Genomic DNA, 24,738 nt, shown 5'->3' on the forward strand with positions numbered 1-24,738 from the left:
ACAGATATAATATGCCAGATGGAGAATTTAAAGCAATAATCAGAAAGATACTTGCTGTGCTTGAGAAAAGAATGAAAGACTTCAGGGACGCCCTTCCTGCAGAGGTGAAAGAGTTTAAAAAAATCAGAAATGAAAAATGCAATAACTGAGATTCAAAACAGACTGGCTGCAATGAACAAAAGGATGGAAGAAGCAGACGAATGAATAGGTGATATAGAAGATAAAATAATGAAGCTGAACAGAAGAGAGAAAGAAGAATTATGGTACTCGAGAATAAACTTAGGGAACTCAGTGACTCCAGCGAATGTAAAAATATTTGTATTATAGGAGTCCTAGAAAAAGAAGAGATAGAAAAAGGGGCAGAAAATTTATTTGAGGAAATAATAGCTGAGCAGTTCCCTAATCAGGGGGAGGAAACAGACATCTAGATCCAAGAGGCACAGAGAACCCCCATCGAAATCAACAAAAGCAGGCCAACACCAAGACATGTTGTAATTAAATTTGCAAAATATAGCAATTAGGAAAAATCTTAAAAGAAGGAAGACAGAGAGAAGAAGTTCCTAACTTACAAGGGAAGATAGAGTTAGCAGCAGATCTCTCCACAGAAACTTGACAGGCCAGAAGAAAGTGCCATGGTATATTCAGTGTGCTGAATGAGAAGAATCTGCAGCTATGAATACTCTACCTAGTAAGGCTATCATTCAGAATAGAAGGGGGGATAAAAAGTTTCCCAGACAAACAAAAACTAAAGGAGTTCGTGACCAGCCCTGCAAGAAATATTAAATGGGACTGTTGGAGTGCAAAGGAGAGACCAAAAGTGACAAAGAAAGGAATAGAGAAAATCTCCAGAAACAATGACAAAACAAGTAATCAAATGGCACTGAATACGTATCTATCATTAGTTACTTTGAATATAAATGGACTAAACACTTTAATCAAAAGACATAGGGTGTCAGAATAGATTTTAAAAAAAAAAGACCCATCAATATGCTGCCTACGAGAGACTCATTTTAAACCTAAAGACACCTGCAGATTGAAAGTAAGGGGATGGAGAAATATTTATCATGCAAATGGATGTCAAAAGAAAGCCAGAGTAGCCATACTTATGTCAAATTTTAAACCAAAGAATGTACCAAAAAATGAAGGGAACTATATTATAGTAAAAGGGTCTCTCCAACAAGAAGATCTAACAATTGTAAATAAGTATGCCCCCAACATGGGAGCACCCAAGTATATAAAACAATAACAAACATAAACAAACTCACTGATAATAATACAATAATAGTAGGGGACTTTAACGCTCTACTTATAGCAATGGACAGATCATCTAAGCAGAAAATCAACAAGGAAACAGTGGCTTTGAATGACACACTGGACCAGATGGACTTCACAAATATATTCAGAACATTTCATCCTAAAGCAAAATAAACAAGAATACTGATTCAAAGGGGCACATGCACCACGATGTTTATAGCAGCATTAACAATAGCCAAATTGTGGGAAGAGACCAAATGTCCATTGACTGATGAATGGATAAAGAAGATGGTGTATATATAGACAATAGAATATTAGCCATCAAAAAAGAACGAAATTTTGCCATTTGCAATGACGTGGATGGAGCTAGAGAACATCATGCTAAGTGAAATAAGTCAGAGAAAGACAAATGCCATATGATTTCAGTCATGTGGAATTTAAGAAACAAAATATGGGAGGGAAAAAGAGAGAGAGGAAAACCAAGAAACAGGTTCTTAACTATAGAGAACAAACTGATGGTTACCAGAGGGGGTGTGGGTTAAGTAGGTGACGGGGATTGAGGAGGGCATCGGTGAGGAGCACCGGGTGTTGCATGGAAGTGTTGAACCACTACATTCTACACCTAAAACTACTAGTACGCTATATGTTAACTAATTGGAATTTAAATAAAAACTTGGAGGAAAAAAATAGGTAACCTGTTGCTGAACCTTTAGGTTGTTTCCAGAATTTTATACAAATAATGCTATTATAATTGTATGAATCTTTGTGTAGATGTCTTATTGTTTTCTCAAGAGAAATCACAGGTGAAATTTTAGGGCTTTTAATACATATTGCCAAATTGCTCTCCAGGAAGAGTGTGCAAATTTACATTCCACCAAAAAATATAGGAAGGCCCATTTTTTTTAGACACCCATCAACAGTGAATTTATTTTTAATTTTAACCAATGTAATAGTCAAAAAAGTGTTTCATTTTTTTCTTTAATTTTGAATGTCTAAATAGTGAGATTGGCATGTGTTTATATATTTTTGGACCATTTCTTCTTTCATGAATTTACTCCTTACTCTTTTGACCAGTTTTCTGTTGGAATATTTATCTTTATCTTACAGATTTTTTATAAACTTTTTATATATTGCCATTTGTCTCATAATTTGTATTGTAGTGTTTTTATATATACATAGAGCAGCTTTAAATTTATGTAGTTATATCAGGCTAAAGCTTATCTTGTGATAAGCTCTCTTTATTTGCTTAGTTTAGCTTTTTCTACTGTAAGATCATAAATATTCACCCCATCTAGTTCTTTTAGAATTTTAATATTTACATTTGACTAATTAATCTAAACTTTTTGTTGCTTTAAAGTATCAACTTCGGTTATAGGTTTTTTTTCCCCAAATAGGCAATCATCCCAAGATCTCAATATCTGCATTTTGAAGTGGCCCCTCCATCTTTCAAATTATGACTCAGTGACAAAATGTATCATAAATTGCATGACTTGCTTTCCATTCAAGGAAGAGTTTCCTGAATTAAGCATGAAACTACTCCGTCCCACTGCCTGGGCTCAAATTATGGCACTACCATTTTGTAGCTGTGTGAACTTGCCTCAGTTAGCTAATGTGTGAGGCAGGGAAAATAAAAGAGTCTTCCTCATGGGGTTATAAATTAGGTAATGTGTGAAGTGCTTTTAGCCTGCATTAAATATATCCTAAATAAATATTACCTACTATTAGTTATTATGTTAGGAATGGACAGGTTGAAGGAGATAGTAGGTTAAGGTGATTCTCCAATCCCATTTTCTTCCATAAAATTAACTCAAGAATGAAAGTAAGAATACATAATAAAGCTTTGGAGGCCAATCGAGTTGGAAGTCTTGAAGAAGCCCATATATTTTCCAGGAAATCTTTATTGCATAACTACCATGAGACAAGCAATGTGCTAAGAATTGGGCATCTATAGTATAACAAAGGAGACCCAGCCTCTGTCCTCATGAAGCATACAGACTCGAGAAAGAAACATATTAAGCAAAGAATCACATTAATAATATAAAATCATATTTGTGTTACAAACTATATAGAAAAAATACAGGATGTATGGAGTCTCTTTCATAGGAAGACCTAATTTAGACCAAAAGAGCAAAGGAAGACATCTCTGAGGAACTGGCATTTAAGGAGCCCTATGAACTGGAATGTTTCAGGAGATCCATAATGTGGTCCCGGATTTGGTGGGTGGCCATGGTTATAGAGACAGAGGAAGGGATGAAGTCACGTTAATTCTCCTTCTAAAACTTAGTGATTCTCATTAGATATTGAGGGACAAGAGCCAGTAAGGAGTTAAGAATAAGGAGACCAAGACAATTAGGTTTTTTATGGTCCCACTAACTGAAATAAAGAAAAGGTAATGAGTCAGGGTTTTATTCTTAGTGTTTTTAGATTTAATGGGCTTTTTTGATGTAGGATGAAAATGTAGATTTGAACATGTTGAAATTAATGAACTCAAGCAAATCATGAGGATTTAAAGGAGGATATAAAGGAAAAGGGCTGACATTTTGACTACCTACTGTGTGCTAGACACAAGATAGAAGCCTCACATCTATTTTCATAATTATTGCTTAACCGAATATCCTACATGGGAGAAGGATGTTCTGGGGAAGCAAATGAGAACTGAGCAAGGGGAAAAAAAAAAAAAAAGGAGAGTAACCAGAAGGAATGATGTGGGAGGGAAGCCAAAAAAGAAGGAAGTCTTAATAATGTAGACGTGTCCGTGGGTCTGAAAGCTGCTCATCTTGGTAACAACACCTTGTATTGTTTCCTTTTATCTTTCACATGTAACCACTGAGATTCCAACCTCTAGTTGGGAAGCATTGTCATATTCACCCATACATTCACTTTGTCATTCATCCAGCAATTATTTATGTACGCCCACCGTGTTCCAGCACAGATGTAGTCTCTAGAAATTCAGTAGCGAACAAAATGAAAGCCCAGCTCTCATGGCTCTTACAATTTAGTAAGGAGAGACAGACAAACAAGTAAACAAGTGAACGCGTACTGCACCAGAGGTTCACAGTGCTCGGAAGAAAATATAGCAGGATTAGGAGAATAGGAATTGCTAGGGAGGCTGGTCAGGAGAGGCCTGCCTGATTAAAGGGCATTTGAGTAAACACTTTAAAGAGTGGAGAGAATGAACGATGTGGATAGATACCTTTGGGGAGTACATCCCATTCAGAAGGAACAGAAAGTGCAAAGGCCCTGAAATAGGAAAGTCTTTGGCAGGAAACCGTTGAGGCTTTTTTAAAAGGAAGAAAGACATGATCCGACTTAATTTTTCAAAGAATCCTACCGGCTGTGATGTCGATACAAGATCCTAGACGGGCAAGGGCAGAAGCAGAGAGACTGGTTAGAAGGCTCTTTTAACAACCCAGGCGAGAGATTGGCAGGAGGGAGAATAAATACTAGATAATGTCAGAAGGCCTCGACTCCATTGTTTCAAATGAAATGATATGTGTGAAAGTATTGTACACAGCATAGATCTGTTCAAATGTAAGAGGCCATGGTTATTGTTATTTTCATACAAGCCCCCCTTCCCTCTGCGCATTATTTCAGACCCCATCTGGATGGTGTGGCTGTGTGGTTGTTCAGGCCTCATTGAAATGAACAGCCCCATGCCCTTTACGAGCCAGCTCTGTGAGTGTGAATCAGGCATTGCTTCTTGTGCTTTGATTGTTTTCTCCCACCACACATAGCCAGGCACGCCATGTACTTCCCTCTGTTGCTTTCATTGCTTTTATGTTTCCCCTATGGTGTTTCTTCTGTTCTTGACACACCACTTTTCCTTCTTCCCTTTTTCCTGGAGGGCCTGGACTGTCTGTTTTCATGCTTAATATTTTCTCTGTCCACCCATCTGTTTATTTTAGCCTGTTTCTTCCCTCCTCTCTGCTGGCCTCTTTATAGATTCCTCTGTTCAATAGTTTTAAACTCCATGACACGGCTTTGTTTATCCTCTCAGCTAGCATAGAATATTATTCCCCATCTGCTACAGAAAGAGCCCCAGTGCCCCACAAAGGTAACTAAGCCCCTCTTGTCTGAACAAGTTTTTCAGTCATGCATTCAAGTTTCTAATCTACCCCATCTTCCCTGGTTAGGAGTGTGACAATATTATTTCTAAGCAAGCCATGCTCAATATATCTCATCTTTTGTTCTTTTTTCCTTCAAATGCCTCAGATAAGATTTAATGGTCTGTTGCCTCGGAGGTAGGCAGTTTCAATATCGGTCCATCAGTAGGTATTTATTGAGTATTTGCTGTGTGACCAGCAGTGTGCTAAGGACCGGGTTTATATCCAAAGACGTAAAACACACGGTCCAAGGCACAGGAATTCTCCCGATCTCGGTGGAGATGTAGCACTAACACGTATTTACTATGCACTCACTGCAATCCAGGAATTGTGCTAGAAACTAGGAATATAACATGAATTTTAAAAAGAAAGACATCTATCCTTATGGAGCTCATAGACTAGCAAGGGAGAAAGACACATGTTAAAATTATTTACAGTTCAATCAAATATGTACAAAATGCTCTGGGAACACAGAGGAGTGAAAGGGATTAGTTCTGCCTCGGGTAATTGTGGAAAGCTTCACAGAGATGGTGATATTTAACATGGAGTTTAATAAATTAGTGTTAATTAAGCAGAGAATTAATAATAAAAGCTAATATTTATTGAGTACTTATGAGGTTTCAGGCACGGTTCTACATGCTTGTGAATTGACTCATTTAATTCTCACAGTAACCCCATCAGGTACCTTATTTTTCCTATCTTACTGGTTAAGTAATTGATAAGCAGATTAAATAACTTGCCCAAGATCACACAGCTAGGAAGACATCAAAACCAAGATTTGGTTCCAAAGTTGGCTCTAGAACCCGGGTCCGTAAGCACTGTCTTCTGTGTCTCTCACAAAAGAAAAAGAAAAAGCACGAAGGCAGTATTTCAAGCAAATCAGTAAGTTTGAAAAGCACAGTATTTATACATGCTGGGAAAAAAATGCAGCCGTGGGACCTTAAATCCAATACGCAATCCCTGGATATCAACCAGGTAGTAGGGTCTGACTGGTAAACCCATTCTTTTTTCAGTAGGAGTTCATAGAAAGGACCAAACTGAGAGGCAATAATGAGGAAAATGATCCAGTTTTCTTGATCAGTCTTAACGACATGAAAGGGCAAAGGGATGTGCTGATTAAGCTGCTAGCCATATCAGCTAGAGCGTCGAGTGGTTATTCCAGTGTTACACTGTGCCTACAGGGTCCTCAAGAACCAAGTGTTTGCTAGCCACATGCTATCCAGCTTCTCCCTGCCCCCCCGGAAGCTAAAAATAGCCTAAAGGCTGTTAATACCAGGGATGGTCTGGTATTGAGGCCTTGGGTCAACCTGGCATCCAGCTGATTCCCTTTTTAGCAAGCCTACATCTTGACTTCCATTTCGTAATGAAACAGCATTTACCGTATACATATATATATTACCTTATTACGGAGCTGCCAATTTTATGAAAGAAACAGAAATGAAAGGATTCTGGGAAGAAGACGGTAATCGCAAATAGTGCTGAAGACTGAGATAAAGTAAGAAAAAGAGGGCTGTCGTCCCACGATAGGTGTAGAGGTCTCCTTCTGAAAGGTGAAGCTGGGCTTTCTGAAGACGCTGCTGACGTTCCACAGGTTCACTTGAGCTAGAGAAAGGAAACCGAATAGGAGACGGTTTTGTCTCCTCACTGAGAACTGAAGTGACAGTGTGCACATTTGGCCCGGCTAAATGAGAAACGTGCTTTATTCCCAGGCAGCATATAACAGAGATTTGAGAGTCTACCAAGACTTATAAAGTCCCCGAATGCTTCCCACTTCTGTTGATATATATGAGAATGAATTCTCATTCTCTTTATGAAGCCAGGAATGTATCTCTAACGTCTTTGAATTTCTGGGTAGGAAAATGAATGGTTTAGGGGCACTAGTGATGTTTTCATCTCTTCTTCCTGCTGCTTCGAGTAAGAGATGGACTGCATCTCATAAGACTGGCAAGACAGTGTTGGCAGGAGACCAGTCAGCCTGATCGAGTGGTTTATTATTTCAATTGAATTGTGAGAGAAAGGAGAAAAGTACTCAGATAAAACTGTAAGACCGTATTAGATACTACAGAGCATAAGAGAGATGGCACAGAAAGAAAAATAGTGGAGGACTATCCCAGCAATTTTCAGAAGATACCAGAGAAATGGGCCGGGGCCACGTTAGCATTCTCAGTTGTCTTCTATTCCAACAAATAGCAGATGAAAAAGTATTAAACTGAACTTTAAAAGAAATGAACAGAATTTGGTAAATATCATCTCTCATATCTTATGGGGATGTTTTGTGATGTGATTCCTGCCTGGAATATGATGATGGAAAGGTATATATCTTCTTCGGAATGAATAGGTCTAATTGAAGGGCTGGGGGAGGAGCAGTATATGTCAAAAAGATGTACACATGCATGGAAATCACAAGCCTGAAGGTGAAGCATGGAGGAAGCAGCTGCAGGAGAGTGAAAAGAAACGAAATACAGAAATATTATCCCGGGACTGTGTCACAGGCCTCATAACCAGATGGTTAATATGGATGGGCAAGATAGAGGAGCGATGTAAGCCTTTACAGACTTCAGATGAAAAATCCCACTCCACTAAAGGCAAAACATCTGAAAAATTATTGAATTGCCTTGTTGGAAACTTAATCTCACAGAAGAGAGAGAAGCATTGAGGGGTCTTGCTTCATTGGCTTATTTCTGGCTCCTTATAAAAATACATTTGGGGAAAGTGGAAGCTAAAAGCATCTTGAAGGAAAGTAACCATTCCATATCATCTTAGAGTTCAGTAGGGCACAGAGAGGAACTCTGAGCTTGGATGCACAAGTATCCTCCACCTTTAGTAAATCTCATTTCAGGAAGTTCAGACAAAACAATAGAAACCAATCCCATAGTCAGTGACTCTAACCTGAAGATGGATCAAGAAGAATGAGAAGTAGTGCGCCTGGGTGGCTCAGTCGGTTGAGTATCTGCCTTTGGCTCAGGTCGTGATCTCAGGGTCCTGGGATCGAGCCCCACATCAGGCTCTCTGCTCAGTAGGGAGTCTGCTTCTCCCTTTCACTCTCCCTCTGTGCACGCACTTTCTCTCTCTCTCTCTCTCTCTCTCTCTCTTTCTCACAAATAAATAAATAAAATCCTTAAGAAAAAAAAAAGAAGAATGAGAAGTTGTCAAATAGAAATTTGATGACCTAATCACTCAGTTTTCCAAGGAGTAAGAAAAGGATCAAGCATTTAGATAACTCAGTAGTCAATGGTCGTATGAGAAAATAAAGATCACATTACCATTGATGATCAGAAAAGAGTGGCATCAAGGATTAAGGATGTTTCAGAAGTACCAAAGCCTCAAATTATCCAAACTTGGAAAAAAAATATCAGGAAAAATGAAAATGTATTTTGTCTATTAAAGTTAAAAAAAGGAAAAGAAAATACACCCACTACTTAGAGCAGATGGTATACTGTTAACTCAACAATTAGTGAGACTTGTTCAATTCCTATTATCTTTCTAGCAACCCCATAGAGAATGCTCTTATAACTAAAAAGTGTAGGGAAAACATATTTGAGAGTTGAAGCCCAAGATAGGTAAGGATATGGTAAAAACATATCACATCAGCTTCCTTGAATTTAAACCCAAAATGCCTGGCAAGAACTTGCTCCTTTAAAGCCTGAGCTACCTACTTAAAAAGAATACAGTGATCTGAGCACTGACCTGTGCTGAGCCAACCATGGTCATACCAAACCTCACTCATCCGTCTCTCCCGCTCATGAGCCCCTCCAACTCCTTCTCTCCCCCGCTTCAATTCCCAGATTCTCACTTGCTTCCAACCCATCTTTTGGTTTAATTGTTTCTCTCACCTTCCCGGCCAATCTACTACTTTTATTTCCAGGCGGATGCTTTGTCTCTGCCCTCTCATCTCAGCATATTCATGCTGAGTCCTTAGTTATCAGAGTTCTACTGAATGTAAACTCAAGATTTCCTTTTCTCACCATACAGACCCCCTCCCTGCCTCCTAGCTCAGAGGATATCAAACGTAAATTGCATGCTGTATTTTTGAAAGCATCTTTGTAGGATATTGCTGTATCACACTGCTGAAAAATAAGTGTTGCCTCAGATTCTTTAGAAAAGGAAAAGGTGGGTGTGGTAGGGGAAAGGTAGAAGGAGACCAGAAAGCTGGAGGTCTGACCCCAGTGAAATTCTCCAAAGATAATGAAACTTTTGACTTGAGAGAATTAGTGAAGACAGATGTTATTAAGAATCAGCATAAATTCAGTGAGAACAAACCAAATGATCTCATTTCCTATTTTGATAGGTTTATTAGGCAAGTAGTGAACTTGGAGTAAAAGATAAGACATGTGACATTGGTAATGGTACAGATAAGGATAAATTGATTAAATAGCTATGCCCAAATAATTTAAATATTTCATACAGAAGTCACAGGAATTGCCCACAGCACTCTGTCCTGGTCCTGGCCTTTGAATGGAACTTTTATTGAACGGTTTGGAGAAAGTACATCGATCAGATGTGTAGAAGACTTAAAGCTGGGAAGGACAGTTAACGTGCCAGACAACAGTCACAACTTGAAAATATTTCACCAATAAAAAATAGGCCAAAACTAATAAATTCATAATAAAGTATGATACAGCAGGGATGGGATTGGGGCCCTCTAGTTCCTTACTCTTTGGTCTTAAACTTTATATCAGACAGAAACATTGATCCAGTTTTTAAAAAATACTTTTGATTATCCCAAAAATATAATTAGCTGACAAAGATGTGACTCTCGTATTCTGTAGTCCTTCACAATGATAGTTTTGGGGAATGTTTATATTTGAGTCAAATGTATCATCTATACTTTAAAGAATTTAGCATCACTTTCTCCACACACATTCACACATAAACATTTCCACTAATCAGGGATGGCTCTCATCAGGGTGTATATCCACACCTTGCTTAGACGAATGTAAGTTCCCTAATCTCCAGAGATGTGTGTCCAAGAAGGACTGGACCAGCCATATGGCCTTTACTGATTATATGTGCCTTTCAGTGAACTCCAAATTCCAGACGTGTTCTCAAGGGTATTCATAAGCCGACGGTAGTAAGTGGAAGCTTTGGGTTTTAAACAAATGTCCACATTTTCAGGCACAGAGAATGGTAATTCATTTTCTCTGATACTCTTTCTCAAAATAATTTAAAATCGTTATCATTCTTTCAACCTCTTCCAGATTAAAAAGCTATAGTATCTTAAGAACTATGATGACTTTTTAACACCATGTGCTAATAAAGTTTAGAGGCTCCAAGGACCTTGTTTTATTTAGTTTCACATTAAACAATAATATTTTAATAAATAACAACAGCAAATCTCCAGTACAGAGCAGAAGGTATACTTAATATACACAGAATGTGAACTTTCCTCTTACAATAAAATCTCTTGAAATATACATGGTGTCTTTTGAATAAGCCTTGGAGGTTTGATGACTGTCTAGGGAGTTTCCTGTTTAATCATCATTTGAATATTTTCTGGTGATTTCAGTCAAGTCATGATCTGATTCAATAAAACAATTGCTTTGACTGATTTATTTCCTAGATTGAAAAAATTATTTTCTATCACATATAAATAGCTTTATACTAGCGAGTGACCTCATGGACTTACTGCCTTAAAATATTATTAGAAATATTAAGCATGTCCAGATACTTTGACTATGATTATTTTGTATTTAAAAAAAGGCTCAAGTCTTTTTATGATTCTCATATTAATAAAACTGTTCAGTAAATCAACAAGTAGCTATTAGCCCATACAACTATGTGCCTAATATTACACTGTCTATTTAGTACATGAATAAATGAATGCTGTATTTATTTTAACAAATATTTGAGCATCCATTATGTTTCAGTGATCTGTAGGAGCAAGATATGCCACAGGAGACACAAAGATGAATAAAGCCTGCTAAGAGACTGCATATAGGAAGCTAAATATAGAAAATATCTACAACATGAAGTAGAATTTGCTAAATAGAGAAATAACAGATGAGTCAGCATAGCAGTGCTTATGACCATGGAATTTGAAGTCAGACAGCACTGACTGAATCCCCGCTTCATCATTTACTTAATTTCGTACCTTAAATCTCATTCACCTCATCATGTGTCGAGGTGTAAATGAGATAATGCTTTTAAAATCATGGCATTGGTTTAATACATAGAACTCAAAAGTTGTCTGTTCTCATTGCTTCCACATAATAGAGAAAATACAATAGGTCATCGGGGGAATAGAAGAGAAGATTAGGAGGGGAGATGGGGAGGTGGGAGAAAATGGAGGAAATGAAGAAGAGAAAGAGACAAAGAGATCAGTTTGGTTAGGAAAGGTGGAAGAAGACTTGAGGAAATCTTCATGAAGTAGTGGCATGTGAGATGTCTTTGAAGGATGGGGAGGAGTTTTCAAAGTGGAGATGAGAAGGAAGGGTATTCTGGACAGAGCACTCAACATAAAATTAGGCACCAGAGGACTCAATTGGCAGGTGTGGTTCAGTGTGGAGCATGTGTTCAGTGTAGCCGAAGCACATGGTCTTTGGAAGTGAGAAATAAGACCAAAAAAGACATTGTTAGAAAGCCTTAAATGTGAGATGATATTTAATTTAACAGATTTTTGAGTCAGGTAGCAAGAAATTTAGTCTGTGCTCTACAGCCTAGATGAAGATGACAACATCATGTAGGGCGGAGTAAGGAAAGGAAGAATATGAGAATGAGACTCATCACGTGGGCTCTTAACTGCATTAGAAGTAATGGGAAGCTAATTAGTCATGGTTACAGATTGTCGTAGACATGGGAAAAGGATTCAAATGATATTGCAGATCCAGAACACACAAGACTTGACCATAGACAGATGAGATGCTGGAGTAAGGAGAAGTTGGAGTAGAATCGAACTCAGAAATTTCAAGCTTCAGTGATTGGAAAAATCCTACCACTGTTCACAAGATGAAGGAAATCAGAAGGAAGACCCAGTTTCGTGGTGTTGATGATAAGTTTAGTGAGTGGAGAATCTGAGGTACCAATTTCTAGAGACAGTGCTCATGATGAAGCTGACAAATGTAGGTCTTGCGATCGTGAGAGCAATTCCATATGGAGACACCGATGTGGACATGGAGCGCCCACCTCCAGACAGACTACAGTATAGTTGAAGTTCTATCTCCCAACACATTGAAAATAGTGAAGACAAGCTTAGAAAGTTTCTATCATCTTAGTCTTTGGGAGATGCACAAACAAACTGTATATAATAATGTAAACTTTGTTTCAGTCTGAAAGCTCAAAGTCATGAGCATATTGCCATTTAGAGCTGAAATAGAGAAAAAAAGTAAAAAAGGGTAATCAAGGTCATAAAAAGAACAGCAGAAAATAAAATGCCGAAGAGAATACAGGAGGATAGCTTTAAGTAAGTGTCAAGCCTCCTTGAATGCAGACCTTGAATTCAAACAAAAAATTCTCTTGTTAAGAGTTAAAAACAAAAGCAGAAAATCTTAACAGCATACTAATTTGACAAACATTGTTACATCCTTCTGTTTTTGTTTTATGCAACAAAGTATTTCTTATTGTTGATGAAACATCTTCTGTGCTTCACATATTAAGCACACTTCCAATTAATATGAAGAACAAAGCAATGTGTTAACTGCATGAAAATTCTTCAGTGGTGAATGAAGAAAATCCTAGTTCTTTGAAATTAAAAGAGCATCTTCTTTAGCTATTAGATGAACCTAATTAATTAACATAAATTAGAATTTTTAAATAATGAAACATACTCTTCAACACAGGACAGGTGGTATGCTATCAAAGCACTTTTCGAAATGGAAATCTAGAATCCAGATGCAGTGATATAAATGCATAACATTCACATTTTTATTCCCCTCATTCCTGGAAATCTTAAGTTTTCTAGTTTAAGTGCATCACCCTTTGTCGCTTTTTATTACTTCTGGATCCTTCAAAGTTCAAAATTGGAGAAAAAGGAAGTCACGACCACTGAAAAAGTTTCATTTCTTGTCCACAGAGACAGGTTTAGATCATCTAGATAGAAAACCTGTGGAATGCAGTCGAATGGGTCTAATGTTTCTAAACTGGAGGTACACACACACACACACACACACACACACACACACACACACGTATTTTGCCCACCTTTCAGAAGGCAAAACATTGTAAGCTACAATTATGAAAAGTAGAGCTCTGAGAACTACACTCCTGGAAGCCTCCTAAGTCCGTAATGCAACATCATGTGAAAAACAGAGGAATCTGAACTGATCCTAATTATTCCACGGTAACGGTTTACAGTGAACATTGTCAGTCATTCGGTGCCTGCCTTGCAGGATGTCATTGGAAAAGCGCTGCAGTACCTCGGCACGTTTGGTGAACTGAGCAACCTAGAGCAAGTCGTGGCCATGATCGACGAAGAAATGTGTATCAACTGCGGCAAATGCTACATGACCTGTAATGACTCTGGCTACCAGGTAAGGATTCTGTGGTAATTGGGATCCTGTGAGGCATGTTTTTTCTGCCTTTTGTAGCAGAAAGCTTCTTGGGTTGCTGAGTGTGCGATGCCGACCAGACGTGCCCAGTGTTGCCCCTCAGCAGGGGCATGTCTGTCCTCTCGCTCTCTGAGCATGGGAATTTATTTCGAAGGAAAGCCATAGCTTGTACTAATGGTGCCACTGTCCAGTGAACGGTGTTATTTTAATATCCTTTTATCATCCAGAACACTGGATGGAAAAATCCAACCAGAAAGAGAAATCCGCACAATCATGGACATTAGGAAGCATTAGGCTTTAATACAGACGGGAGGGAAGAGAACTACCGTGTGTTGCCATTACTCTGAAGGGACTTGCTTCTTTCTACCGGAAGAGAATTCTCTTCCATTCAATGTTGCCTGGGCTCTGACTACAGTAAGAAAGAAAAACACCTTCCTACCAGGGAAAGTGTTGGGACCCGGAATTCCTTTGTGACTGGAGAAGCCTGCAGGTTGTATTCTTACCACAGGAAGTGAGCCGTGGACTCTTCTGGGGGCCTCACCCTTCGGCCGAGAGGCTGTCGGGGGAACAACACAGAAGAAGCAGGGATTCGGCTGTCTTCAGGCTCAAAACTACAGAATCATATTCTTCTCATTAAACTTTTCAAGCTATGAAGAAAGTAGAGTAAAATAACACCTTTTGAGATGATTAATGGAATTTTCAAGGTTGATAAAATGGCCTGTTGTTAAAAATTGAAGTTCATTTAGCTTACTCAGCCTGGAGGGAGGTCCTGTGCTGCTCGTGGCGGGAGTTTGCATATTCTTCTGACCACCTAATAGAGATATAGCAGACATATTTTAATTTTTAAAAAATCTCTTCCTCTTTAATTTGACATTAGTTCTATACCAAATTTTTACCCAATATGTCCCCTTAGTTTGTAGCTGAAAGGTGTCGCTAACAGTTATTTCGGAAATGCTAAACCCATCACACTCACTTCGGTCTTTCCCTTAATTAAACCAATTAGAGATGAGTCAAGAAGTCCTGTCGCTAAAAGCATAGTGGCAGGACTCTAATACCTCAACTCTTAAAAGTTATGACTCCTACCTTAGAATTCCAGCCTTCGTACAACGTCAGTAAAAAAACAAACCAAAAAACCCGTATTAATGAGGAAAAGAATCACAACTATGCATTTAAAAAGATTTAAAAAGTCCTCCTTTGACTCTTCTGTCTCAAAAAGATAAAAAAGAGAAAATCAAAATCTTCAACTGAACATAAAATTTTATATGTCTGCAAATTTTTAAAGTATAAAATTTTTAAGATATAAACATTATTTTATTTTCAATTGCTTCTTGGGTTTCTATTTATAAAAGGGTACATAAGGAAGAGAAATAGTTTTTACTCATTCAAACAGCCATCCAAGATGTTGTTTTATTTTTAAAAATGGCAACAATTTATGTGGACAAAGTTTCTTATGGTTTGTCATATCTACAGTTCTTGTTCAGATAGAATATGGTTGTTTCCTTGAAGATCAGACTTCTTCTTTTTTTATATTAAGCAGTATGACATAATTTACTCTAATAAAACCATTTTCATGTTTATGCACATAAAAGAGGAAAGAATTATAGTTACAAGTAACTTCAATTGGGAGACGGAAACTTTTTTAACCAAAAAAAAATGATTTTCAATTGGATGATAACATGTTTTATATGACAGAGGATGAAAGTCAGAATCGAGGAATTATTTCATCGAAAATCCTCAAAGCTCAAAACTGGCACCAAAGCCAACTTTTCTTACTCCTATTTTTCTTTTAAAAACTCCATGCATAATTTGAAATCCAAGCAAATACAGTCATTGCCCCAGCTACCGTGACACTTCTTTTCAGTGTGGAGAATGAGGGGTGTGAGGAGAGGAAGCACCCACCACCCTCAGGTAGCAGACCCCCCATCCTGGAGGGACTGGAAGGACCTGCGCTGGGCTCAGAACAATGGAAACGAGAGAGTGTCTCTTCTGAAATATGTTCCTCGCACAGGAAAAAACCTCTAAGGAATTTTAAACAATGTATTTCTAATTTAAAAGGATTTCTTCTCTGGTTTGTCTTCTTTCTTTTTTTTTTTTTTTTTCCCCTCCCCTCTGGCAGCTCAACTGTTGCTCCAGGGGCTGCACAGGGCTGGGCGGCGTCTCTCCGAGCACTGCTCTGCTGGAAACGTTCCTACTGAAACGGGGGCGTTCTGGACCTTTCTGGTCGGTGACAGCAATGCTCTTTATTTCTGTTTGCAGGCTATACAGTTTGATCCCGACACCCACCTGCCCACCATTACCGACTCCTGCACCGGCTGTACTCTGTGTCTCAGCGTCTGCCCTATTATCGACTGCATCAAAATGGTTTCCAGGACAACACCTTATGAACCAAAGAGAGGCTTGCCCTTAGCTGTGAATAATCTGGTGTGTTAAGGTGATTTGTGCAACTGTTGCTGCGAACTTTGAGGCCACCTACCTGTACCGATCTTTTTAATTGTGATCATGACGTTCAGCTCCTGCTACATTGAAGCAAATAGATAATTTCTGAAAAAATGTCTAAGTGAAAACTATACATTTCTAAATAAATTTCCAAATTTTAAAAATGTCTACTGCCAGTGACCGTTCAATTAATGGTCATAAAGTGGAATGACTATTTCGTGAGGATGGTTGTAAAATAACCGTGGAGCTGTTAATTGGAGATTCACCGTCAGTTGTCCATTCTGAAAAATATGAACTTTTTTGTGGCAATTGATGCAACAGTTTCCAAATTGCCCTGTGCTGTGCTCTGTCTTTGATTTCTAATTGTAAGTGAAATTAAGTATTTTAGAACAAGGTACCATTTAACTTACAAGAAAATGTTTCCAAGGAAACATTTTATAATTAAAAATTACATTTAATTTTAACACTGTTTCTAAGCAAATGTAATTGGCTCCATAAAGCACAGATGAAGAAAGTCAAATAATTATTTACTGTGGCAGGAAAAGAAAGCCAAAGAGGGTTTGCAAAACTTTTTTAAGGCCCCTTTGTTAAAATAGCTTCTTTGTGGGGGCCTAGATACTCAAGTGAGAGTATCTGGTAATCATTCGTAGCACTCTGCTGGTCCCCACTCATGCCTGAGATGGGTGTTCAAACTCTACCAATGAATCAACATGACATTCTTCCTTAAATATTTAAACTATGTTCCTAACAAAATAAGATATTAGGATGGAGCTCTGGTTAAAGCCACTCTTTTGCTGTGCACAAATCTGCTCTGTCTGCTTCTAATAGTAGCCTTCATGATTATAGCAATTAACGTTTGAACAAAGCCCAAATTATACAGCAGTGGGTCACGTGCTTCATTATTCAAGAATGAAAAATACAGTATTGGTAATATATATTAAGTGTGCAAACCTAACTTGACTACTTTTTATTTTAGTGTTTAGGTTTAATTTTAAGAGTAATCAAATAAAAGGAAATATATATTTTCTGTTACTGTCAAATACTATTTTTATATTTCTCTATTTTCATAATCAGCACATAGCATCATATAAATTCATTTATCTCTTTGTGGCATACTTTAATATGAATCCATAAGTAGCAAATCTTTAAGTAACAATCTGTGGTATATTTCTATGAAAAATGCAAGATCTGGAAAAATAAAATGTTTGTTTATGTACTTTTAGAAATGCACATTTACCACAAAATCTGCATGATTGAATAATATCAAATAAAATTTCATAAAGCTTTTTAAACAACGTAGTCTTTTGCTGCCTCTCTTACAAGTACAACATCATGTCAACCATTTAGATTTTGAGGTGGAGAAGTTTTTGATCAATCCTATAGTGCATTACACCCAAATGTATATATAATGCTAGTTCGGATCTAATGAGGGTAACGATAGTGCAGTTATTTAATGTTTCACTTCCAGTCCCTCTCACCCAGGTTTTCCTACTGAATTTAATTCCACTCTGCCAGAATGCGTCTTTCACTGGGCACAGGCCAGATTTCTTGCCGTGGTTCATGGGCAGAGATAAATGAGAAAATGGCAACCTACCATTAAAGGCCCCATCTTCACTATAAGAAAAATCAGTGTCACTTAATAGGTATTCCTTAGATAGTTGTGAAATATTAAGACTCAAATCAACAGACTCACTTTTTGCTCCTTCCGTAGTGAGGGCATTTTACCCTTTGCACTTGGTAACAGCTTAGGGAAGGGTTCGAGTTGTCCAGAAAATAAATTTACCAGGACCATGTGGATAGCATCATAATGTGGATAAATTTACCAGGACCATGTGGATAGCATCCCATGTGAGTCTTTCACTCTGGGGGTTTTATGGAAGATCATCCCGTGCATCTATGCCTGAGTCCTCTTCAAGACACCGACTGCCGGGCAGAAATTCCCTTACTAGTAAGAGGTTAAAGGATACAGTAGTTTATGACTTTTGCATCCTGCTCTGAGAACCAGTGGACACAGTGCTATGGCTCTTTTCTTGAACTACTTTGAGGAACTGCAAGTGACCGGGCCTTTGGGTTAAACCATGGCAATCTGTGATTTTACACTAGGATGTTCCTCACACACATTTCTGTTGTGTCCACTCTCTGCTGTGCACGAAGGAGCATTCTTATCTATGCTATTTATGGGAAACGTACTTTAATCTTATAATGTGTGGCTTGCAGAGAGACTCCAGAGGAGGGGAAGAATGAAAATCATGTCATTCCATTCAGCAAGAGACCACAAGCGATCGGCCCTAACACACACGTTCTCATGGTTCCTGACCTTCAGACATGAGGGAAGACATAGGATCAAACTAAGGAGTCTGGTTTTGAGTGCTTCCTCTGTCTAAGAAACTATACTAAATGGACTGCATATGTGATAGTTAATTTTAGGGGTCAACTTTCCCGGGCTACAGTACCCAGATACTTGGTCGAGCATTATTCTGGTTGTTTCCGTGAGGTGTTTTGGATGAGGTTTGCATTTAGATCGGTAGACTATGAGTTAAGCAATTGCTCTCTATAATGTAGGTGGGCATCACCCAATCAACTGAAGGCCCAAATAGAACAAAAAACTGACTCCACCCCACCTCCTCAGCAAGAGGGAATTATCCAGCATTTGGCCTTTGGACTTCCTTTGCAACGTGAGCTCTTCCTGCAGGCTGTAACTGTAACTCCTGAATCTCCAGCTGGCCGGCCTCCCTTATCAGATTTTGGATTCATCAAGCCTCCACAATCACATGAGCCAATTCCTTAAAGTAAATCTCTTTATGCACACACACATAACACATACACACACACACACACACACACACACACACACCCTGTATTGGCTTTGTTTCTCTAAGGAACCCTTTCTAATACAACATATATTATCTTATTTGAATATTAAAAATGATTAAAGATAGATTCTATTGTTTTTTCTTACATAGCAAGGAGGACATGGGTGCTAAAAGGGTCTAAGTAATGTGTTACAGGTTACACAGCGAATTATGTATGTTTCTAAGTTTGTTAGTTCTACCTAACAAGCCATCTATTTTTCCTTTTGCTCATCCAGTCATTCATTAGTTAACAAATATTTGTCAAACAGCTACCATGTACCAAGCACGGGGCTAAGGGCTGAGGGTGTGAACTCAAAGGATGAAGGTTCTCTAAATTCTAGCCGCTTACAATCCACAGGGAAATGGGCATGTAACTGTTATCGCAGAATGTGTGGTTAGTGCTAGGAAAACAATAGTGAGAGAGAAGGGACATCAACAGCCTACTCCTTTGACTAGATAGCAAATTAAGCCAAGTTTTTAGCTCATAAAAGCATTTTCTAAATAGGAAACAAGAAGGAAAAGGAAAACAAGATGGAAAGCACAGAGGTAAGAGAAGTCTGGAATGTCCAGAAAGTTCTAAGAGCTTGGGATTAGACAGAATGAAAGAACGTGTGGGTTGTAAGGCAGAGAGAGAGAGGCTTGAATCATTTTAGAATCCCTCAGGGAATCAGAATCAGTGTTTTGTTCATTCATCCATTCGTTCAAAAGCATTAAGTACCTCCCTTATATCAAGCTAGTTGATGGTGATTCAATTATGAACAAGACAGACATGATTTCTGCCTTACTGATCTTACATCTTAGTGGAGAATACAAAAAGCAAGTAAATGAACAAACTGCAAATCGTGGTAAGTGCTTTGGCAACGACAGCTAGGGACTGGGGTAGAGACGAGGAGGACATGTACTTACTCTTCAAAATGTGGGGCAGGGAGGTCCTACTGGATGGGAAGGAGCCAGCCATATGAAGAATAGAGAAGAGTGTGTTTGTGTCCTAGAAGTAGAAACAGCTGGTGCAAAGGCTGTAAGCTGAAAGTAGCCTGAGTTATTCAAATTGCTAAAAAGATAAATCAAGGAAGGGTAATAGAAGGCAGTGCCTAAAATCCGCGGGAACTGTGGACTAGAAGCACAGGAGACCGACCTCAAGTTCCTCATCTGTAAAACGGAGACGATCATAGCCTTGCATTTAATAAGTTAGAGATAATCATAATTTCTGCTGCTATTATTTATGAACATAAAAATTTTAAATACAGTTTAAAAAATTAAGTCTACTAACAAAAATCTGTATTTGCTAGACTCGAAATCAGGCTGTCGTAGTAGTGACTGATGGTATGACTTCCTAAACTAACATTCATCATCTGTAGCAATCTAGAAAAAGATATTCCATGTGGTTGGAAGATCAAGATTAAAAGAGAGAGAGAGAGTAGGATAATCAATTCTGACAAAAATAAAAGACCCCAGAAATAAAATTTAACATATAGATGAGTAAAATTATCTCATCATCTATATATAATTATCTCATTATATGTTTAACTGTCTAATTTTACTTTCTCAATTCTATAAGCTGAATACAGAAGTATTTTCTTTATTTTTTAAGAGGAAATTCAAAGACAAAGCAGATAAGTGACTTACAGAAATTGATATGTTTAGTATCATATTTAGAAATGAAGCACAGCTAACTTGATTTCCAGGCAACAGTCTCTCTTCGACATCGTTTTGCTAAACAAGTATTCTCTATTTTTCTACGATACAGACATTTGGAGATACATTATTCACTTTTGGTGGTCTTAGGGTAACAGTAAATGGCCTAAAGAAATCAAATGGCCTAAAGAAATCGAGCAGTAACTGTTGTCAGAAAGGGTTAAGATACTGCCCTTAGAAACGAGCTTATTACCTGGCAGGATCTGATCTACTTCTGTCCTATGAAGTTAATTCAATTAACAGGAAAGCCATTAGACACACTATTATCTACCCAGAGCTGTAACTTTTCCTCTTACCCACAGATGCACGCAATTCAGCAAACAGCCTGCAGAATGAAAATTTGGACCAAATCCTTAATGATTCTGTGAGGTTAGCAGAGTCTAGCTCTCTCTTTTATTAATTAATATGGTAACATTAATTAATATGGTACCTCTTTTATTAATTAACATGGATGTTCTGCTTTAATTTTTAAAATTACAGATGACATCTTTAAATTGAATGGTGGCATTTGGGTTGCAAACCTGCACAGCGGATTGTCCCTTCGTGTTAGCTTTCCATTGACCGATCCAGGGCATTTATGAACCGATCCTGGCTGTCATTGTTTTCATATTTGCTGGTCTCCTAATATGCATTATAAACTGTGGTGCCATGAAGAAGCTAAGTCATTTTGCCACTGCTAACTAGTCTGTAGTAGTGAGTCGCACTGAGTAGTGTATCTGTGCAGTTATTTACAGGACTTATGTAGTGCTTTGCCGTATGCTGTGTTCTGCAAGCACCAACAGCCTTCCATGTACTCCTGCCTTTCACTTCCAGGCCTTCGTCATTCGACTACCATTGATAAGTTCAAGTTTATATACTGCTGGCAGTTTTTGAAGATTTGCATTGGTCAACACTAGGCTCGAGACCTCTTTGCTTACCAATAATTTTTTTATGTGTTTCTGTTGAAAACAAGACCTACCTGCCTATTAATAGTGCTGGTTTATTCGTCTTTCTGGCCTTCTATGGTATCCATCTGCATGAATCCAGGTATCTGGGGAAAGATAAAACAGCAAACACACACGCACGCGCGTGCACACACACACACACACAAATGTGCATAGCAATTTAAGATTACTGAAAAGGTTCCATCTGCATATTTTTTATGGAGGTATAAGAACCTGGGTGGAAGATAAGAATCTTCCAATTCAATTTATGTCATTAGATAAGAAACCCAAAAATTCTTATCTACTCTCTTCTAAAAGAGCCTCTTTTGAGTAAAAGGGGGAAGGGAGATTTTAGGGATCTCCCTGTGGGAAGGTAATCATGAATTTTTTTATATTTCATTTCTGTTTTGCAACATTTGGGAGACTACATCTTGCTCCTCCTCCTTATAGGCTGTGATGTGTTGATGGGGCTTCACCAACATACATGGCTTGGGGGGGCATGGAATATTTAATACTGAAAGTTCATTTCTTCTTCTGGGACTATGAGGATGGCTAATTTTTATCAGACTGCAAAGTCCTGCCAACAATTATGGCCAGTGATAATGCCCGCTACTGCAATATGATTCTGAGATAACCCTTTAAATAAAACCTTTGGAAGTTTCCTGAAGACAAGAACAGGGTACCTTTGTATTCTCCTCCACTAAAGATAGCAGTCTAGGAGTCCAAGGACCTAGCGAAGCAAGAGCAGCATAGAACATCTACATGAAAGTGAGAAAGGAAAGGATTTAGAGCTTCCAAAATCCCCTTTCTCTGAATTTCAAATGCTTATATCAGAGTGCTTATTGAACAGCGGACACTCAAATACAAAGTCTAACTCGTTATGCCTAAATCAGCTCTGTCTCCTCCCGAGCTCGTATCTTCTCTTCCTTCCGTACAAGAGCTTCACCTTTGCATACTGCAAATCTTTCATAAACAGGAAACAAACACACTAATCATGAAGGAAACGTTGATAAAAACTACATTAAAATCAGGAGTTTCTTTTCATCAAAAGACCATTATGAGAATGAACAAATAAGTCATAGAGCGAGAAAGCACATTTGCAGTACATGTAACTGACAAAGGACTCAGGTACAAAACATAAAAGCAACTCCTCCAAATCAATAAGAAAAAGACCACCAGGAGAGCAAATGGATAAAAGACATGAATAGACACTACATAGAAAGAGGATATGCAAATGATGAATAAATGTATAAAAAGGTGCCTAACGTCATTAGTCATCAAGGTGTCGAAAACTAAAACACTATGATTTCAGAATCCAAATCTTGAATAAGATGCAACCCACTGGGGGCGCCTGGGTAGCGCAGTCGTTAAGCGTCTGCCTTCGGCTCAGGGCGTGATCCCGGCATTCCGGGATCGAGTCCCACATCGGGCTCCTCCGCTGGGAGCCTGCTTCTTCCTCTCCCACTCCCCCTGCTTGTGTTCCCTCTCTCTCTGGCTGTCTCTCTGTCACATAAATAAAATAAAATAAAAAAAATCTTAAAAAAAAAAAAAAAAGATGCAACCCACTGGATAGGAAAAAAAATCTGAAAGAATTGTAGCAAATAGAAAATTCTAAGCTGCCTGGCCCCTCACCAGATTGTGTAATTGAGCAGTTAATAAAATTTAGCCTACAAGTTCCATGCTGAGGCAAAATGAGAAATGAAGTACTCTTAATCTTCATGCATTATAAAAGATTTATTTATTTGGGAAAGGAAGTTTATTAATTTCTGCATCAAGTGATGTTTTAATGAATGAATGACTGTCGACTTCAGCGTGTAGAAGATGCCTTCTTTAAAGAAGATGTGCATGACCACAGACAGCCCCACGTGGAACTTGTCAGACAGTTAAAAATTTTCGATGGCTTGCCTGGTACAGCAACAGTAAAGAAAGCCCAATACTGGGGCGCCTGGGTGGCACAGCAGTTAAGTGTCTGCCTCCGGCTCAGGGCGTGATCCCGGCGTTACGGGATCGAGCCCCACGTCAGGCTCCTCCACTATGAGCCTGCTTCTTCCTCTCCCACTCCCCCTGCTTGTGTTCCCTCTCTCGCTGGCTGTCTCTATCTCTGTCGAATAAATAAATAAAATCTTTAAAAAAAAAAAAAAAAGAAAGCCCAATACTTGGCGTATTAGGATTAAGTCAACCATTTTTATGTTCAGCCAAGAGGCGTTTACAAAGCAACACTCTTCATCTCCATGCTTTAAATAGCAGAGGCAGTTCCACATTTATCAAATAATAATTATTAGGGGCGCCTGGGTGGCTCAGTCGCTTAAGCGTCTGACTCTTGATTTCGGTTCAGGTCATGGTCTTGGGGTTGTGAGATCCAGCCCGGCATTGGTTGGGCTCCGCTCAGCGGGGAGTCTGCTGGAGATTCTCTCTCTCCCTCTCCTTCTGCCCCCTCCCCCACTTCTGCTCTCTCTTTCTCTCTCCCTTTCTCTAAGATAAATAAATAAATCTTTAAAAAAATAACAATTATTCCTAAAAACTTTTGAGTGTCACAGCTGTCCAAATTATCGTGAAACCCTTGGGCCTAAATGTACACACATTTAGCTTTTGGATCAGTTTTATCAGGTGCAAACTAGAGATTCCTTTAGTGGCGCAGAGCAGAGGCTTCCTAAAAGTTCCTCAGAGCACAGAGTATGGTGAGGGATATGGTAGCACAAAGTCTAACTAGGTGCTGTTACATGCACTCGAGCAAGAAATTTTGAGAACTTAAACTAATAAGGCAGCAGTAGTGGAGTAAGGGAGGAGGGAATGGACTGTAGATACCTTTAGCAATAGAGTTGAGGACAACATACATTTATCAAGAACTGGTAGTCTAGCCATCGTGTAAAGTAATGAGAAAACACTAGAAATACCCAGTATTATATACTTCTAATAAAATCTTGAACACACAGTTATGGAAATAGCAATAAAGGCATCCTTAAATCCATCTGGGGAAGACAAAGGACGTTTC

At 38.5% G+C, this 24,738-nt stretch overlaps 1 protein-coding gene across 2 annotated transcripts in view; it reads left to right on the plus strand.

The window, feature by feature from the left end:
- Nucleotides 1–17,564, plus strand: part of DPYD (dihydropyrimidine dehydrogenase) — a 788,358-nt gene extending 770,794 nt beyond the window's left edge. For both annotated transcript variants that reach the window (XM_040626997.1, XM_008697678.2), the window contains exons 22-23: nucleotides 13,682–13,822; nucleotides 16,097–17,564. In XM_040626997.1, the coding sequence (XP_040482931.1) occupies nucleotides 13,682–13,822; nucleotides 16,097–16,270 (315 nt within the window). In that variant the 3' untranslated portion in view covers nucleotides 16,271–17,564. The remainder of the gene's footprint in view (nucleotides 1–13,681; nucleotides 13,823–16,096) is intronic.
- Nucleotides 17,565–24,738: the final 7,174 nt, after the last annotated feature.

Source organism: Ursus maritimus, unplaced genomic scaffold (genome assembly GCF_017311325.1).
Source record: "Ursus maritimus isolate PB19 unplaced genomic scaffold, ASM1731132v1 scaffold_12, whole genome shotgun sequence".
In the NCBI taxonomy this organism is placed as follows: Eukaryota; Metazoa; Chordata; class Mammalia; order Carnivora; family Ursidae; genus Ursus; species Ursus maritimus.